Source organism: Notolepis coatsorum (assembly GCF_963971535.1).
Source record: "Notolepis coatsorum genome assembly, chromosome: 5".
NCBI classification, from domain to species: domain Eukaryota; kingdom Metazoa; phylum Chordata; class Actinopteri; order Aulopiformes; family Paralepididae; genus Notolepis; species Notolepis coatsorum.
The window spans coordinates 138,050,498-138,070,721 of NC_140169.1; the positions used below are offsets into that span (position 1 = coordinate 138,050,498).

Below are 20,224 nucleotides of genomic sequence, written 5' to 3' on the forward strand. Positions count from 1 at the left end.
TGGCGGGGGGCAGTGTGAGCCTCCCACACGTTACACCTCGCCAATGAGAGTCCGCGCTGGCAGGTGAAAAGAAGTGGCTGGCTGCCTCCACTTGTATCGGAGGGGACATGCGATGGGCTTCTACCCTCCCTACGACCGGCCAGTGGGGGGCACATGCGAGCAACGATCAGGACAGGGGAGGGAGAATTGGCACGAGAGGAAATTGTGATGGGAGAAAAATCACAGAAAAAAAAGGAGGTGAAAAAGTAGGTAAAAAAAAAGGGGGACATTTGTCACAAAAATACATAAATACAGGATACATCCACAACATATCTACATGAAAATACATAAATACAGGATATATCCACAACATATCTACATGAAAATACATAAATACAGGATACATCCACAACATATCTACATGAAAATACATAAATACAGGATACATCCACAACATATCTACATGAAAATACATAAATACAGGATACATCCACAACATATCTACATGAAAATACATAAATACATCCCCATTTATACACATATACCTATATACATATATCTATACAGTAATACAGTATGCGTCCACATTTATCCACACACACACACACACACACACACACACACACACACACACACACACACACACACACACACACACACACACACACACACACACACACACACACACACACACACACACACACATACATAAATCCATACAAGATACAGAAAGGAGAACAAGCAGTACCTAAACATGACAGTTATCTGTATCAGTATCTGCGACCAGATGGAAGCAGTTATACAGGGACTTCTTAAGCCGGTTTCACGGCGTTGACGAATGGAGTGGATGTGATGTTATAATAAGGTAGGCTGGGATTTTACTCACAACACACAGCAGTAGTGAAGAATCAATTGAGGGGAAGGCAGATGGGCGTGAGAGAACAGATGGAGAAATATGACTTCACTTGTTTTCCTAATGGCTGCCCCCTAATGATGTACACAGTCTAGCTGCACGAGATTGGAATCACAGCTCGATGTAATTGCTTTTTTTGAACTTATAATCTTTTGAGTATGTAAATCTTGCAGAGACAGCATGGTATCGACTGTTCACAGGTAGCACTATTCCTATTGCCAAGGCGGTTTTGTCGGGATTGTTCTCTAGTCTTCAGCGTGTCTTAAATGGACTGCATTTATATAGTGCTTTTATCCAAAGGCGCTTTACAACTTATGTCTCGCATTCACCCATTCACACACCGACGGCGGAGGCGACCATACAAGTTGCCAACCTGCTCATCAGGAGCAGTTAGGGGTTAATATGTTGCTCAAGGACACTTCCACACGCTGCCCGGGAGTAGCGGGAATCGAACCTCTTCAATTACCAGGCGAGCTCCAAGGAGGCAGAGCAGTCATCTGGTAACCCAAAGTTTCCCGGTTCGATTCCCGCTACTCCCGGGCAGCGTGTGGAAGTGTCCTTGAGCAAGACACTTAACCCCTAACTGCTTTCGATGAGCAGGTTGGCACCTTGCATGGTTGCCTCCGCTGAACAAATTGTAAAGCGCTTTGGATAAAAGCGCTATATATAAATGCACCATTTACCATTTACCATTCACTGTCGCACCTTTAATAATAATAATAATAATTTCTTAGATTTATATATCACCTTTCATGAGACCCAAGGCGCTTTAGACCGCTGTGGCTGTCCGTCTTCTTTGTTTTCCATAATTCTTCAATAATGATGAATCCATCTTCGACAGATTTGTATCCGTTTCGACAGACAGAAAAGTTTGAGAGAGGATGAACCTTCGGAACCGACGGATACATCACTGTTGTTGTTTCTGTGAACGCATGATTGCATCGTTATCTTCTAATTAAAAAGCCCAGCAGACAAAAGTCTTGTTTCATCGCAGTTCTGTGGACGGATTAGCATGGCCCACGCACTTACCCTCTCCCCTCGTCATCTCGCTCTCAGAATATCAAGCAAAAGGTCGTTGCCATGGAGACGCAGTACAAGTTGGCCGCCCGGAGCGCCCAGCTCCTTGCCAAGGCCGTGCCGCAGGACGAGGGCGCCAAGGTCACGGCAACCATAGCAACGGTCAGAACTCAGATGAGTAAGGTAGGCGCGCCCAAGAGGCCTGGAAAACATGACTTTGCACTCTTTCTGTCAACGTGCGCAAACTCTATCTCAGTAAGTCCGTTTGTAGAAGGTGTCTCTTCAACATCCTGCATGGAAATACATAAATACAATATACATCAACAACATATTTACATGGAAATACATACATACAGGATACATCCACAACATATCTACATGGAAATACATAAATACAGGAGACATCCACAACATATCTGCATGGAAATACATGAATACAGGATACATCCACAACATATCTACATGGAAATACATACATACAGGATACATCCACAACATATCTGCATGGAAATACATACATACAGGATACATCCACAACATATCTGCATGAAAATACATAAATACATAAACACATGACAGTTACCTGTGCTGTATCTGTGACCAGCTGGAAGCAGTTTTACAGGGACTTCTTAAACGTGTTTCATGGCTTTGACGAATAACTTTAGAGTGGATGTTATGTTTCTGTCCTCAGGTGAGGGACAGGTGTCCCACTCTGGTGAGGGAGTGCCACGGCCTGCTGCCCCTGCTGGAGGAGATGGAGAAGCACATCTCTGGGTTCTACCAGGCCCTGGAGAGGACCGGCCACATCACGGCGGCCGCCAGAGACCCAGAGGCACAGGACCAGGACCAGCACAAACACATGTGGCAGGTCAGACAAGGGGACAGCCCCGTGGTCCCGGGACCACGAGCTATATTCTGTAGCCAGTGTTGTAGTCGAGTCCGAGTCGAGTCTCGAGTCGCCAAAGAAGAGCCAGAGTCGAGTCCCCATTACCCTAGTCCGAGGCCGAGTCCGAGTCATTGTTGAGTCCACTCCACTCTGGCAGCGGTCACCGTTTCAAAAGTACTTTATTTACTTTGTGACACAATAGCCAAACAAATGCACTAGCCGATCAATCAATATCTTATTAGGGCCTATTACAATTTTCTTTTAAAATTGAATAACTGCATTTATCAATTAACAAGTCAGAGTCCTCGTCTGCACCTTCCAAGTCTGAATAAAGTCGATGCTCGAGTCCAAGTGCAAGTCCGAGTCATCAGTGCTCAAGTCCAAGTCGAGTCACGAGTCCTGAAAGTCAGTGCAGGACTGGGACTCGAGTCAGCTGTCTGTAGCTAACGAGTCAGCTGTCTGTAGCTAACGTTATAGAGATGTTTATCGATGTCACCTGGGATCAGTAAGACAGAGTCAGCTGTCTGTAGCGAGACGTTATAGAGACGTTTATCGATGTCACCTGGGATCAGTGAGACAGAGTCAGCTGTCTGTAGCGAGACGTTATAGAGACGCTTATCGATGTCACCTGGGATCAGTGAGACAGAGTCAGCTGTCTGTAGCTAACGTTATAGAGACGTTTATCGATGTCACCTGGGATCAGTGAGACAGAGTCAGCTGTCTGTAGCTAACGTTATAGAGACGTTTATCGATGTCACCTGGGATCAGTGAGACAGAGTCAGCTGTCTGTAGCTAACGTTATAGAGACGTTTATCGATGTCACCTGGGATCAGTGAGACAGAGTCAGCTGTCTGTAGCTAACGTTATAGAGACGTTTATCAATGTCACCTGGGATCAGTAAGACGGATTCAGTTGCTAATTTAAAGGAGCTCTTAAAACCTACCTTTACATTTTCTTAATCTGTTATAGGCTGTAAGGTTCCGTGTTTCTGTAATGTATTTATTTATTAGCATGTAATTGCATATACATACTTTGTTATTTAACTGTAGATTAGGACGATTAAACTACTACTAATAGTAATAGTGCTAATCAGATGTATGTGCATGGTTAAAGGTAGCGATGAAGATAAAGGTATAAAGACACTATGGTAGTAAGTCATACTGACCAGCGGTATAACTAGTAAGAGAAGGACATGTACAGATATAGATATAGTATCTACAGGTATGTAAAAAGGATTATATGCAGGTATATATAGACAGATGTGGATAAAAAAAAATATATATATATATATATATATATACAGTATATACAACATTATTGTGCATGCTATCATACAGAGTTATATTGGTTATATGCAGGTGTATAAATAGGTATATAGAAAGGATTATATGCAGGTATATTTTTCAGATATTATTATTATTATTATATTAATAATGTTATTTAACTGTATAGAAAGGTGCTATGTGATAAAGACTTACTTACTTTCTGTGTTACCTTAATGTGTTAACCCTTTCACTTTACTATCATAACCGGCTGTTGTGTGGCAGTGAAAGGGTTAACCCTCTGTGAATTGTCGCGGTGAAAGGGTTAACCTCATCACTCGTCTCCAGTCCTCCGTTGGCATCTCCGGAATCCCCCTCACCTTGCTCCAATCATACCTCTCACACAGGCACCAATTTATCTCTATCAACAACTGCAAATCCCCCACTGCCCCCATCACTCACGGTGTCCCCCAAGGCTCAGTACTTGGTCCCCTGCTCTTCATCCTCTACATCCTTCCACTTGGTCTGATTCTCCGCCAACATGGCCTGCGTTTTCACTGTTATGCAGACGACACTCAGCTCTACCTCTCCACCAAGACTATCACTCCAGCCACTCTCTCCACCCTCAGCACCTGCCTCACAGACATCAAAACATGGATGCAAAATAACTTTCTTAAACTAAACTGCAATAAATCAGAAATCATCATTATCGGTCCAAAATCCCTCACCAGCCACACCCAGGATTTCACCCTAAATATTGATGGTACCATTGTCACCCCCTCCACTCACGTCCGTAACCTTGGCATCATCCTGGACCCCACCCTTTCTTTCCTCCGCCATGTGAACCACATAACCAAATCGGCCTTCTACCACCTCCGGAACATTGCTCGTCTCTGCCCCTCCCTATCACTCTCCGCTGCTGAAACACTGGTTCATGCATTCATATCATCACGACTAGATTACTGCAACAGCATCCTCTACGGCTCACCAAACACTATCCTCAATAAACTCCAATATGTCCAAAACTCTGCTGCCCGCATGCTCACCTCCACCCGTCGCTCTGAACACATCACCCCTGTCCTCCACGACCTCCACTGGCTTCCAATCAAATACAGGATACATTTTAAAATACTACTCATCACATTCAAAGCCCTCAACAACCTTGCCCCTCCCTACCCGACCTCCTCCACCGTCACACGCCCACCCGTCGCCTTAGGTCTGCAGATGCCAACCTCCTAACACCTCCCACGACCAGGCTCCGGACCTGGGGCGACAGGGCCTTCGCTGCTGCTGCCCCCTCCCTCTGGAATGCCCTCCCCAGCCATATCCGTGATGCAAACACCCTGACATCTTTTAAATCAGCCCTCAAAACTCACCTTTTCAATCTTGCTTTTGACCTCTAATTCTGTCGGTGTTATTTTATTTTTGTCATGTATTATTTTTGTTCTGTTTTTTTTTTTTTTTTTTTGCCATAGTTTGTCTCTCCTGCCCATGTAAAGCGTCTTTGAGCACCTGGAAAAGCGCTATATAAAATAGATGTATTATTATTATTATTATTATTATTATTAACCGTTTGGTAGTGCGGCAGTGAAAGGGTTAACACATTGTCCATGCCTTCAGGAGCTGCTGAGCCACCAACAGAGCTGTAAGCGCTGTCTGTCAGTGATTGAGAGGAACCACCACAGCCTGCAGAGGGCGCTGTCCACTAGCAAGGTCCTTAGGAACTTCGACCAGTCCCTCCTGCAGATGAGAGTGGCTGAAATACAGGACTCTGCACAGGTTAGTCAGTGCACACACACACACGCACGCACGCACGCACGCACGCACGCACGCACGCACGCACACACACACACACACACACACACACACACACACACACACACACACACACACACACACACACACACACACACACACACACACACACACACACACACACACACACACACACACACAGAAAGAGAGAGACAGAGAGAAAAAGAGAGAGAACATGCATAAACTGCATTGCCCATAGTACAGATTATTATATATTATATCTCTTTTAATGCTTTGCAAGATGTGCTTATTAGTCTCAAACTGGTGCTTAATGCTAGTAAGACTAAATGTATATTGTTTTCTAAAGCCACATATGTTGTTCACAATGAGTATCTACTGTGAATGGGTCTGATATTATTGAGAGAGTCTCGGAAATCTAAACACCTTGGTATTTGGCTTGATGAAAAATTTACATTTAAATATCAAGGGGGGCGTTCTTGCCAGTGTACTGCGGCAAAAGATTGGCTTCTTGTGTAGGAATAGAGCCAGCTCCCCTATGATTAGCAGAAAGAGAGTCGTTGAAGCAGCGTTCCTGGTGTGTGTTGGAGACATCCAGCTGGTTCCTCTCTTATGTCCTTAGACTCCGTTCATCACTCAGCCATCAGATTTATCACCGGTGATGGTTACGGCACTAGCCATGGTGTCCTGTATAGTGGGGCTGGACGGTCCTCCCTAGCAGAGAGGCCAGAGCTGCATTGGCATCTGTTTCTATATAAAGCCATAATTGGAGATTGCCAAAATTACTCAATACTTTGGTATCAATCAATCAATCAATCAATCAATCAATCAATCAATCAGATTTATCTATATAGCACATTTAACATGACACGTGTCAACCAAAGTGCTGTACAGAGGGTAGATACATAGATACATATAGACAACAATCACAGCTCCGTTTTATGGGAGGGCACACAGGCAAACAGGACACGAGTCAGTGAACGGGAAAGGCTAGTAGGTAGAAGTGGGTTTTGAGCCTAGATTTGAAGGCATCTATCGGTATCCTTTGCTCAGTTCAAATCCTTAATCACCAACCCTTTTACCATAATCTGCAGTGGTTTTAACTCCTACGATTGCATTTATTGTATATTCATTATGTATGTATGTTTAACATAATTGACAATTAGGGTTCAATAGATTTTTGAGAGGAAATAAAGAATATATAATCACACATTCTTACAAGAGAACTACATCACTCACATATTCACGTGTTATACGGTCTACTGCAATGCACCCCTCTGCACTCTGGTTAGATGCCAACTTCATTTAGTTTGAACTCTGTACTTGTGTGTAATGACAATAAATTGAACCTAATCTAATCAAAGAGACAGCTGTTCAGGTTAGAATGACTCCTGTGTCTCATTATAACTCGTTAGCCTAATGAAAGGCAAACAGTACAATTAGACCACCCAATTACCCACGAGTACCCCTACCTGTGCCCCCCCCGCCCGCCCCAGGCTTTGGTGAAGGAGGTGGGGGAGTGGAGGAGGCAGGAGGAGGCCGACAGCTGCCTGAGGAGGAGGTTCGAGGAGTCTCGCCAGGAGCTGGAGAGGGTGCTGAGTGCGGCCCAGGCCTGTCTGAGAGAGAGGGCCGACCCAGAGGAGCTGCTGACGCAACACACCGTGAGACCCTCTTCTTCTCTTCTCACCCTCACCCTAGTAGTGTCCACTTTAAAGGGACAATCCGTCACTGCAGTTTGGTTGAAACATAGAGGCCACAGTACTCTGGCTTTGTTTACATGGTAATTTACGAGATTGAAGACATTTTTCTTCACCTGTATTATTGTCTGGATTTAGCAGGTTTAGCAGAGAGAGAGGGGGGGGGGAGAGAGAGAGAGAAACAGAGAAGAGAGAGAGAGTTAAGAGATAAACAGAGAGAGAGAGGGAGAGAGAGAAAGAAAGGGAAATAGATCGAATGAATGAAAGAAAGAAAGAAAGAAAGAAAGAAAGAAAGAAAGAAAGAGAAAGAAAGAAAGAAAGAAAGAAAGAAAGAAAGAAAGAAAGAAAGAAAGAAAGAAAGAAAGAAAGAAAGAAAGAAAGAAACATATGGAGATGGAGAAGATGGAGGGATAGAAGGATGAAGGGATGGAAGGCGGAGAGATGGATGGATGGATGGATGGATGGATGGATGGATGAGTAGAGGGCGAAGGGACGGAGGGATGGAGAAACACAACAAAAGAGTGGAGGCGTAAAAAAAAGAAGGAAAGGCACAGAAATGGAGAAAGCAAAGAAACGGATGGATAGAGGAAAAGTGATGAACCGAAACAAATACAGATAGAGAGATGTTTGAGGGGTGGATGAGAGGATGGAGAGAGGGAGGACGGGGAGAGAGAGAGAGAGAGAGAGAGAGAGAGAGAGAGAGAGAGAGAGAGAGAGAGAGAGAGAGAAAACACATCAGCATTCCCTAACAGAAACGGTGTCCCTCTGTCCAGGAGTTCTTCAGCCAGCTGGACCAGAGGGTGCTCAGTGTCTTCCTGAAGGCCTGCGATGAGCTCACGGACATCCTGCCCGAGGACGAGCAGCAGGGGCTGCAGGAGACCGTCCGCAGGCTGCACAAACACTGGAAGGTCAGAGGTCGCCCCGGCTTTAGCACCCTCACTAATTGCTGCATGTCACACTGGGAGTCAATATGTTCACTTAGTCGATGGGCTGCACTCATTAGTTTAATTAAACGGCCCCTTAGCCCCTTAGTGCGGTTACTTCCAATCTGTTTAAAATGAACTGTTACTGGATTACGCTGCCTTTCATTGGCTTCTCACAATAGTTGTCAAAAAAGAGATTTTGTGCCGGTATATTCAAGGAGTTACTATCACGGTTGTAGTTTGGAACCCAATATGCAGACAAAGAGAACCCAAATGGGTATATTAATAAGGATGGTCAATGTCCAGGCAGGGGTCGATACACGGGGGAGATACTCCTAATGTCCAGGGTGTGCGTGGGGGCGCAAGAGAGTACTACAACACTGATATATTATATAATATACAGTATAAAGCCCTATATAAACAAATAATCTGTCCTTTTCCCCTTTTCGAATGCAGGACATCCAAGGGGAGGTGCCTCCCCACCTGCATCGTCTGAAGGTGGAGGTGGAGCGAGGCCGCGTGGGGACGGTCCTGGAGGACTGCAGGGCGGAGCTGGACAGGGAGATGCAGGCCCTGTCTAACGACTGCAGCAGCGAGAGAGTGGTCAGAGAACACAGGGTAAGAGAGATGGAGGGAGAGAGAGACGGAGGTGGAAGGGAGGGTGGAACCCTTGCAGAAAAGACACATGAATGAGCAGAAAAGACGCACGAATGAGCAGAAAAAACGCATGAATGAGCAAAAAAGACGCATGAATGAGCAGAAAAGACGCATGAATGAGCAGAAAAGACACATGAATGAGCAGAAAAGACACACGAATGAGCAGAAAAAACGCATGAATGAGCAGAAAAGACACATGAATGAGCAGAAAAGACACATGAATGAGCAGAAAAGACACACGAATGAGCAGAAAAGACACATGAATGAGCAGAAAAGACGCACGAATGAGCAGAAAAGACACATGAATGAGCAGAAAAGACACATGAATGAGCAGAAAAGACGCACGAATGAGCAGAAAAGACACATGAATGAGCAGAAAAGACACATGAATGAGCAGAAAAGACACATGAATGAGCAGAAAAGACGCATGAATGAGCAGAAAAGACACATGAATGAGCAGAAAAGACGCACGAATGAGCAGAAAAGACACATGAATGAGCAGAAAAGACACATGAATGAGCAGAAAAGACACATGAATGAGCAGAAAAGACGCATGAATGAGCAGAAAAGACACATGAATGAGCAGAAAAAACGCATGAATGAGCAAAAAAGACGCATGAATGAGCAGAAAAGACGCATGAATGAGCAGAAAAGACACATGAATGAGCAGAAAAGACACACGAATGAGCAGAAAAAACGCATGAATGAGCAGAAAAGACACATGAATGAGCAGAAAAGACACATGAATGAGCAGAAAAGACACACGAATGAGCAGAAAAGACACATGAATGAGCAGAAAAGACGCACGAATGAGCAGAAAAGACACATGAATGAGCAGAAAAGACACATGAATGAGCAGAAAAGACGCATGAATGAGCAGAAAAGACACATGAATGAGCAGAAAAGACACATTAATGAGCAGAAAAGACACATGAATGAGCAGAAAAGACACATTAATGAGCAGAAAAGACACATTAATGAGCAGAAAAGACACACGAATGAGCAGAAAAGACACATGAATGTAAAAATCGTTCACCTACATTTTTCCGCTTTTCCCCCCCAATGAAGATGCACGTGTGCATTCATGTAAACACATATGGAATAATGTGGGCAGTCTGTGAGTCAAAGAAACGAGTGGAGACAATTATATTAAAGTTGCAATAACTATTTTCAAACAGTATTTTTCACATTTTCAAAACTTCTTATGACCACCTGCCATCGGAAGCTCTCATTGAGTCATGGTGTCCGACCTACTCCATCAACCCTGCAGTTTTATGTTTATACATGATGAGGCTTTCGATTCGGGGCGAAAGCTGTTTTGTGGTCAGAAAGAGCGTAAAGGTTACAAAATAAGACGACGAAAAGATGAAATCACCTAAGATGATCATTCTGCCACCATCTAATCCTCCGGTACCTTCGCTCTCCCACCAGGCCTTCTTCAGGGAGCGCGCTCCCCTGGCTATGTGTGAAAAGAGGATCGTGAACATCGAGGAGCTGTGTGAGAACTTGCCCGACAATGACCCGGCCCACCGAGGTCTGGACGCCACTAGGAGGGCCGTAGTAGAGGTCAAAGGTCAAATAGAGGCCACTCACCTCAAACTGCAGGAGCATCCGGATAAATGGAGGGAGTGGAACGACAGGTGAGGAGGGTCGATGAAAAAGTAGCATTTCTGATTAGATTAGATTAAAATGATTGTCATCGTACAGCACGAGTACAGTATAACGAAAAGAAGCTGGCATCCAACCACAGTGAAAATGTAACAGTGAAGTGCAATAGCGATATACAATGTACAGGTGATTAAACTGGAGTATATATATAAATGAGTATTACTGAGTAATAATGATAATCAGACGTATGCACAGTGTTATAGTATTGTGTACAGTGATACAGGTATACAAGTACTATGGTAGTAAGTCATACTGGCCAGCGTATAACTAGTAAGAGTAGGTAGGCATATATACAGATATATAGTATATATAGGTATGTAAAAAAGGATTATATGCAGGTAAATATATAAATAAATATATAAGTAAATAGATGTGGATAAATATATATATTTGGTAAATACCCGGTATTAGTATATAAATATATATATACATATACATATACATGTACATGCTATCGTACAGAGTTATATGGGTAGACTATAGTTTGAGGTAGGTAATTATGATTAGAGTGTGAGGCAGTTGTAGACAGGGAAGGCAGTAGGCAGGTATACTGTAAATTGAGTATAGACAACAGAGTTCAGAGTTCGTACAGTATGGGTAACAGAGCCTATGAGGTTCGATGAGGTTCAGAGTTCAGAGTTCATACCGTCTGGGGCAGTGGGACTGCCTGTCACCGGGGTACAGACTGCAGAGAGATGAAGTCTATGTCCTCCTTTGTTAAAATGTGAGTTGAAATACCTCAGTCATTATAAAAGTAGGTTATCTGTAACTACTTATCGTAAGAGTTTTTTTTTCTCTTCCTTGTTCAAGGTTCTGTGAGCTCTCTGATTGGCTCTCATCCCAGAGGAGGCAGGTGGGTCTCCTGAGAGAGGCTGCTGCGGGAGACCCGGCTCGCCAGGACCAGGTGGAGGTCGCGGTCCAGGTGAGAGCATGTCTACCGAGTCGTCCCGAGAGCAGCTCACAGTTAGTATAAGATAAGAATGTATAGCAGTTTCTCTGGAGACACAGTAGACCAGGGGTCACCAATCTTTTTGAAACTGAGAGCTATACTTCATGGGTACTGAGTGATACGAAGGGCTACCAGTTTGATACACTCTTCTGAAATAACAAATTTGCTCAGTTTAACATTAGTTATATATTATTTATTATCAATGATAAATGATATAATTATCAACAATGACTGAATATTCAATATTCAACACTTTATACACCCAGGCGTGCCGCGGGCACCTCATGTTGGTGATCCCTGCAGTAGACTTTGCCCACATGTACTTTGTAGGTATTTTTGAAACCATAGTTTTTTCTATGCAGGTTTAGCCTTTCATGCGTTTTTCTGGAAAACTCCTGAAAGGGTGAATATTTTTTAGAAACTCCATTTTCCGTTTTATGATTAATGGCCCTGTCCACATGTATACAGATATTTTTTTGCAGTATTTCTCTGCCATCAGGCCCATGGAGAGCTCCCTGCAGCCTCCCATCCAGGTCATCTGAGCTTTTTCTGCTTGTGGACTGAGATTTTCTAAAACACTGTTGGAGTGGATTTATTTTTAAAAAGGAAGGAAAAAACCCTGGTTACAAAAACACCTGTGTGTGTGTGTGTGTGTGTGTGTGTGTGTGTGTGTGTGTGTGTGTGTGTGTGTGTGTGTGTGTGTGTGTGTGTGTGTGTGTGTGTGTGTGTGTGTGTGTGTGTGTGTGTGTGTGTGTGTGTGTGTGTGTGTGTGTGTGTGTGTGTGTGTGTGTGTGTGTGTGTGTTACAAAGGGTCAGACTAAACCGAATATATATATTTATTGCCTGAGATCCCATGTATAATATTTGTATATCGTTTGATATCCCCTGTATATTCCTTGTACAATATGCACTGAATATCCCTTTAGTCTAGCAGGACAGACCATAATATTCATTCCCCTATTGGAAGCGATCCCCTAGCGCCAGGTACCGAGTAAAGCCTTGCCCCCTCGAGCTGACTTGAAAGCTGCCGCCAGGATCTGCCCAAACATGCCCGCTTTCGCCCACGGCTATGAGACCGAGAGGCGACAGAAATGAGATAGGCACTATTTGTCTGCCGTGGATATAAATATGGCGCAAGAATACAGAACCCCCCTTGCAGTTCCCGTTCAGTTCGCCTTCAGTTCAGTCTGGTTCAGTTACCGAGTAAAGCCTCACCCACTACGCAACGTGTGGTGCAGAGTAGGGCTCGTATCGCCCAAGATAGAATCGTGTTATCCTAATACCTTTGTTCAAGGTACCGTTCGCTATTTACTAGTAAAAGCCTTCATTACGAGTCAAAGACCACGTGAAGGGAGTAATTGTGCGTCTATACAGAGCACTTATAGCCGCGTGCAAATAGGAGAGACCAACGTCAAGTTCAACTCTGAACCACCGCGCACTACCGCGCAACACGGAGGATTTACCCCGCCAGCAGAGCCACTTTTCCGGCAAGGATTATTCTTCAGTGCTTTGACTGTGGCGGCTGGAGCAGAACCGTCTGCCCCGCTGCTGCTGTGGGAACTGCACATCTACCGTGAGGACCTCCGCTCGAGCCCGTCTCTGCCGGAGCAGAGACTCCACGGCTCTCACCTACACGGCGCGCATCCTGGGACCAGGTTGCCTATCCCCACTGCTCCAGGGGTGATATTGCCCCCGTGAACCATTGACTTGCATAGAGCTTTGGCCCCCTCTGCTGGCTTACAACCGGTAGTACCCCCCTTTCCCAGAGCACCATAGAGATCATCCTTAATATTTACTATTGATTACCTATGCACATTCTATTTGCCTTATAAGCGCAATTGACCAAAGTGATGTAATCTAATATCTCCCTTTTATGTAATAAATATTCTAACCGAGTATTTTGTGTGGAAAACCTGTTATTGTGCGAGTGTCGTCATCTAGAATACCTTTGTACGGTGTTGGCCAGTAATGTACAAGTCGGTAGTGATTCAATGATATCAGTACTTGATTAATACAGTCAGGGAATTGTACCCCTCAGTTACAATTGGTCCTTCGATAGCCGAGATAATAATTAGCGTAATATTAATATAATATTAATATGGAATTGGCCGATGACGAACACTCCACAAACGGTTCTCCTAAGCTAGATCGCCCGCAGCGCAGACGACAGCCACCTCCCTACCTAGAGGCATACTCTGTCAGTCCAATACCTAGCTTTAAAGGGAAGTTAAACGCGGAAAAAGTAGAAAGTAAAATTATGTCCGACCCTAACAACCAGGCTACCCCGCCAACAGAGGCCCTAGTGGGTTCTAATGTAACTGACCAAGCTCACGGTGGGGACCAGGAGGGAACTGACACGACTTTACCCCCAGACACTACCCAAGAAGTAGTCCCCGACCAGCCCCGGGAGGAAGACAACCCTAGAGAGACGCGCACCCAGGAGACGGATCTCCTCGGTACGCAACCGGAGAATGGATCTCCAACCAGTACTGCCGGGAGCCGATCGCCCCGAACGGCGTCTTCCCCCAGCGAGGCGGACAAGATGCTGGCGCAGGCACTCATCGCCACCCTGGCAGCCTCCACCGAACGCGATCGACTTCAAGCGCAACAGACGTGCGAGCGCGAACATTACGCAGGTGAGCGAGAGCGCTTCCAGGCGCAACAAAGGAGCGAAGACGACCGCATAAGGCTGGAGACCAGACGCCTCCAGACAGAAGAGAACATCGAGCGAAGCCGCGCCGACGCCGCAAATGCACAGCTCCACGCCGCCCATGCCAGCGCCAGTGCCCAGCGCGACGTCGCCAACGCACAGCGCGACGCTGCCCAGGCCAGCGCCAATGCGCAGCGCGACATCGCCAATGCCCAGCGCGAAGCCGCGCGCGACGCAGCCCATGCCCGGCGCGAGGCAGAGCGCGACCGGATGCAGGCGGAGCTGATGGACAAACTGGTTGCCATGGCGACACCCCCTCACTCCGCACGGAGCTCTCAGAGGTCGTCAAGACATGGGTCTAGGACACATTCCCCTACCCGACGAAGCGACCCGGGACCCCGCCTACAGGAGGATCCTGTCCACGTCTCCGAACCCCGCCTACAGGAGGAGCCTGTACACGTCTCCGAACCCCCTCCCCAGCCGGTCCATACGAGACCCAGCAACCGGGTAACGGAACCGGACCACGCCGAGAGACTGAGCAGACGACTCCAGGTCCTAGCAGAGGAAGAGGAGGAGGAAGAGGAGGGGTGTCAAGCCGACCAGCAGCAACGTGCTCTGGCCCAGGAGGCCCAGTACAGCCCCGACCCGCAGCCACGTACTCAGGACCAGGAGGTCCAGTACAGCCCAGAAGTCAGCCCCGAGGCCCTGCGCTACCAACCCCCGACTCAACTCACGGGTGAGTTTGACGCACCGCCAGCCCCGAGGAACAGCACCTGGGTACCCGACCTTCGGTACCCACCAAGTACCAGCCCAAGACGACACGCCAGAGGAGACTCGCCTAGGAGGCCTCTCCCCCAACGCTCACCGATGTATCAGTCACCCACAGCGTCATACATTGCCACGCCGTCAATCCCAGACTTCGTCTATGAGAATCGAGCACAGTACACGGAGCTCCGGATGTGCCTAGAGACAATGATGGTGGATGTCGCTGATGAACGCCACAAGTATGCAATATTACTGAAGCACCTGAAAGTACCGCGAGCGCACAATATAGCGCTGGCCTACGCCTCCTCTTCGACACCATACACAGCGGCCCTTGCAGCGCTGGACCAGAGATATGGACGTATATGGGATTACGTGATAGAAGAGATAAGGCATATTGACCGCCTACCCCCAGCCACAGACAATCGAGCACTGGACGACCTGTCCATCAGAGTGCAGTCCCTGGTAGGGATGCTGGGAGCGCAGAGGGAAAAGGGTAGGCATGAACTATACGCCAACTCAAATGTAGAGAGGATCTTGGAGAAGCTACCGCCCGCCCGACAGGAGCGCTTTAGGCGGCAGAGAGACCACCGAGACCCTAATGGCCCCGAACCGAACCTCCTCGATCTAGCCGACTTCCTGGCGAGAGAAGTCAGCAGCTTACGGCTAGATACATTCGGACGGAGCACCCCTGGCTCCAGAGAAGGACCCAGGAGAATAAATGATGGAAGAAGATCGGTGACTGTTATGCACCAAGCCGAAGCAGTACCGCAGCACTCCAACCACAACACCCCCTCGACGAAAGAGGACCAGTGGAAGATTGAGTGCCAGTACTGTGAGGGAGAACATCGGCTCCATCAGTGCGAGGAATTCAAGAAGCTGACCACGGAGGATGTGAGCCAGTGGGTCAAGGACCACCGCCGCTGCTTCCGCTGCGCGCGCAGCCACCTAGCAGCTGAGTGCCACCTGAAGAAAAGGTGCAGCAGGTGCGGTGGCACCCACCTGGAGGTCCTTCACGACATCAACAAGCGTCACCCAGGACAACAGAGTGGGCCCGTCGCGGTCATGTACCACGCCGAGGCGGTGGCACCAGAACCAAAGTTCCACCAGACCGCTCCCTTCTGTCCCGACTGCTATGGCAGACACTGGGAGTCAAGGTGCGACTCGTGCCACATAGAGTCTACGTCACCACCCACAGGAGTGCTCCACATTGACCAGCACAGCGAGACCCCCCGAGTGCTCCTCAAAGTGGTCAGAGTGCTCCTGAGCCACGGGGACAAAGTCATGGACACCTACGCCGTCCTTGATGACGGGTCAGAGAAGACCCTTCTGCTCGCGTCCGCTGCGGCCCAGCTGGGACTGCGGGGGAGCGAGAACCAAATGACGATTCGGACAATAAGAAGGGATTTAAAGACGATAAAGGGCGAGAATGTCTCCTTCACTATCGCAGCAAGCGGGCAGCCAGAGCGACGGTACAAGATCACAAATGCTTTCACCAGCCAAGAAATAGGACTATCACAGTACACCTACCCCATCCCACAGCTGATGGATAAGTGTGCGCACCTGCGTCAGCTACCTATCCCGCTCATAGACGGCGCGACCCCGACCCTGCTGATAGGCTCCGACCATGCAGACCTCATCGTCCCGATAGACCGGGTCCATACCGGAACTAGAGGCTGTCCTGCAGCAGTCGAGACCCGCCTAGGATGGACATTGCAAGGCCCCCTCGCTAAATCTCTCAACCGAACCGCAGCCACTAGCTGCCTACACACAGAGGCGAGCGACACCGGCCTCCCCCCCATACAGCAGAGGCTATTGACATTAAGCCAGAGGCCCGTGAGAGAACCGTGGGTACCAGAGGGAGTTCGGAACTCCACCCCCCTCAGCTGCGCTTCAGACGTAGCTGACCTCGAACCCAGCACCCCAAGCGACTCCTTGACGGGGCGGCCGGGACCGGCCCCTCCTCACACGGGGTACAGAGCGAACAAGAGAAACAGACGGAGGAGGAGAAAGCACAGCCAAGCCAAGATCAAAGCAGTCTCAGGCCCGCTTCCTCCTAAGCCCCCCTTCATCCCGTCCAGCCGTCATGACCATAGACCAGTCACCACCCCGAGCTGCGTGGCCGGCCGGCCGCGTAAGCAAAGTGACCACTGGTGCCGACGGAAAGGTCAGAGTGGCAGAAGTGCTCGGCCAAGGGCGGATCTACAACCGACCCGTGGCGAGGCTGATCGAGTCGCCAAGGCTCCCCGACTTGCCTAATGACGACCATGACCCCTGACTTTGTGAACTGACCGACCCCTCACAGACATTGAGTAGTGGACAGTGCGGTTAATCTGCCCCTGCTTAGCTAATTAGGTGGGACTAATTAGGGGGCGGCTGTTACAAAGGGTCAGACTAAACCGAATATATATATTTATTGCCTGAGATCCCATGTATAATATTTGTATATCGTTTGATATCCCCTGTATATTCCTTGTACAATATGCACTGAATATCCCTTTAGTCTAGCAGGACAGACCATAATATTCATTCCCCTATTGGAAGCGATCCCCTAGCGCCAGGTACCGAGTAAAGCCTTGCCCCCTCGAGCTGACTTGAAAGCTGCCGCCAGGATCTGCCCAAACATGCCCGCTTTCGCCCACGGCTATGAGACCGAGAGGCGACAGAAATGAGATAGGCACTATTTGTCTGCCGTGGATATAAATATGGCGCAAGAATACAGAACCCCCCTTGCAGTTCCCGTTCAGTTCGCCTTCAGTTCAGTCTGGTTCAGTTACCGAGTAAAGCCTCACCCACTACGCAACGTGTGGTGCAGAGTAGGGCTCGTATCGCCCAAGATAGAATCGTGTTATCCTAATACCTTTGTTCAAGGTACCGTTTGCTATTTACTAGTAAAAGCCTTCATTACGAGTCAAAGACCACGTGAAGGGAGTAATTGTGCGTCTATACAGAGCACTTATAGCCGCGTGCAAATAGGAGAGACCAACGTCAAGTTCAACTCTGAACCACCGCGCACTACCGCGCAACACAGAGGATTTACCCCGCCAGCAGAGCCACTTTTCCGGCAAGGATTATTCTTCAGTGCTTTGACTGTGGCGGCTGGAGCAGAACCGTCTGCCCCGCTGCTGCTGTGGGAACTGCACATCTACCGTGAGGACCTCCGCTCGAGCCCGTCTCTGCCGGAGCAGAGACTCCACGGCTCTCACCTACACGGCGCGCATCCTGGGACCAGGTTGCCTATCCCCACTGCTCCAGGGGTGATATTGCCCCCGTGAACCATTGACTTGCATAGAGCTTTGGCCCCCTCTGCTGGCTTACAACCGGTAGTACCCCCCTTTCCCAGAGCACCATAGAGATCATCCTTAATATTTACTATTGATTACCTATGCACATTCTATTTGCCTTATAAGCGCAATTGACCAAAGTGATGTAATCTAATATCTCCCTTTTATGTAATAAATATTCTAACCGAGTATTTTGTGTGGAAAACCTGTTATTGTGCGAGTGTCGTCATCTAGAATACCTTTGTACGGTGTTGGCCAGTAATGTACAAGTCGGTAGTGATTCAATGATATCAGTACTTGATTAATACAGTCAGGGAATTGTACCCCTCAGTTACAGTGTGTGTGTGTGTGTGTGTGTGTGTGCGTGTGGACTAGGCCTTTGTCCTTCATCACAAGTAGCTCCTTATACAAACAGGAGGATTACAAAACTAATTATGACACAACACAAAAACACCAGAGAACTAGACAGTTACAAGTACAAAGAGGTTTTTAACAAGGAAACGTTCCCCTTGTTCCTTCAGCCTCTATTGCTGTAAACCCATCATCAAAGATTACCACAAGACCCTCAATATTTCAAAGATCAAGGTTTACGGTTCAAGTCAGTCTTTATTATATCTTCAAGGAGAACATGCTGCCAGGCAGGCTTAGACACAGTAAAAGCAGTTCATAAAACATAAAAAAAATAAAATAAAAAAAAGATTTACACAGCAAAGAAAAGCATACAAATCACCTATATGACGGAGAGAAGTGCAAGTATATTTACTACAAGAAATATTTAAAGATCCCATGAAATGCAAAAAGAATTCTCTCCATTTTACCTCTTGTAAATGTGTCTGCACCTAGTTCTCATCTATTTATTACTATGTGCCAATAAATATAGTTTCACTCCACACTTGAGGGCAAACACCCAAAAAAAAATCCAATACAATTCAATTTAGAATCTTTAACCCCCGCCTCTCCCACATCTTTATAATTTTTTTTGGAAAAACGCCAAACCGCGGAGGCTCGTGACGCCGGGAATGCCGGTTCCACGGATCTTTAATACACATTAAAACAAAATCCAAAATTCTACAGAAAGAGTTGCTGTTACTGTGTCCCCCCCCCCCCCCCCCCCCCCCCTTAATCCCAACAATCCCTTAATCCCTAAACGTCCAGGCGCTGCAGGAGGCTATAGAGAACCACGAGGAGAGTCTGTGCTGGCTGAAGAGCCGCTTGGTGGGGCTGAGTGAGGTGAGCTCTGAGCCCGAGGTCCAGAGACAGAGGGCAGGCCTGGGGAAACTCTCCACGGACATCAGGGCGCTCCTCTCCTCGCTGTCTCAGGTACGACCTCGCTCACGTTAAGTCTTAGGCGTACAATGCAGAAATGGGAGTTGTACCTCATCCCATTTCTGCATTGTACCTCACTTTTTTTTTACTCTGTATTGTATATTGTATATTATGTATATTGACTGAACACTTTTTGTTGACGTACTTTTGACTTTTTCCATTTGATACTTTTTATTTATTTTTATCTAGCACAATCCCAGGGAGGAGCTCATATAGAAAAAAGCATTTAATGGAAAAGTATTCTGTATTTTTACTATGACAACTAATGTCTAACAAACTTGAACTTGAACTACCCGGGGGATTTACAGTGATTCACAGTTGTAATCGGGGGATGTAGTGGAACTTTTTTACGATTCAAATTCGTAGTATAGATTATACTAATCATTGTGTCCGATTTATGCATATAATATGATGAACAGTTATATATATGAATGTTGTTTCAGCAAAAGCTAAGGTATGGGCAATGTGATGTCACAGA

General features: G+C 47.0%; 1 protein-coding gene across 1 annotated transcript in view; it reads left to right on the forward strand.

The window, feature by feature from the left end:
- Window positions 1-20,224, forward strand: part of syne1a (spectrin repeat containing, nuclear envelope 1a) — a gene marked incomplete at its 5' end in the record, with an annotated part of 228,874 nt that overhangs the window by 2,863 nt on the left and 205,787 nt on the right. Inside the window, 9 exon segments of the mRNA XM_084314285.1 lie at window positions 1,949-2,092; window positions 2,601-2,777; window positions 5,678-5,836; window positions 7,327-7,491; window positions 8,301-8,435; window positions 8,907-9,068; window positions 10,539-10,747; window positions 11,586-11,697; window positions 19,576-19,740. Of these exon segments, the coding sequence (XP_084170411.1) occupies window positions 1,949-2,092; window positions 2,601-2,777; window positions 5,678-5,836; window positions 7,327-7,491; window positions 8,301-8,435; window positions 8,907-9,068; window positions 10,539-10,747; window positions 11,586-11,697; window positions 19,576-19,740 (1,428 nt within the window).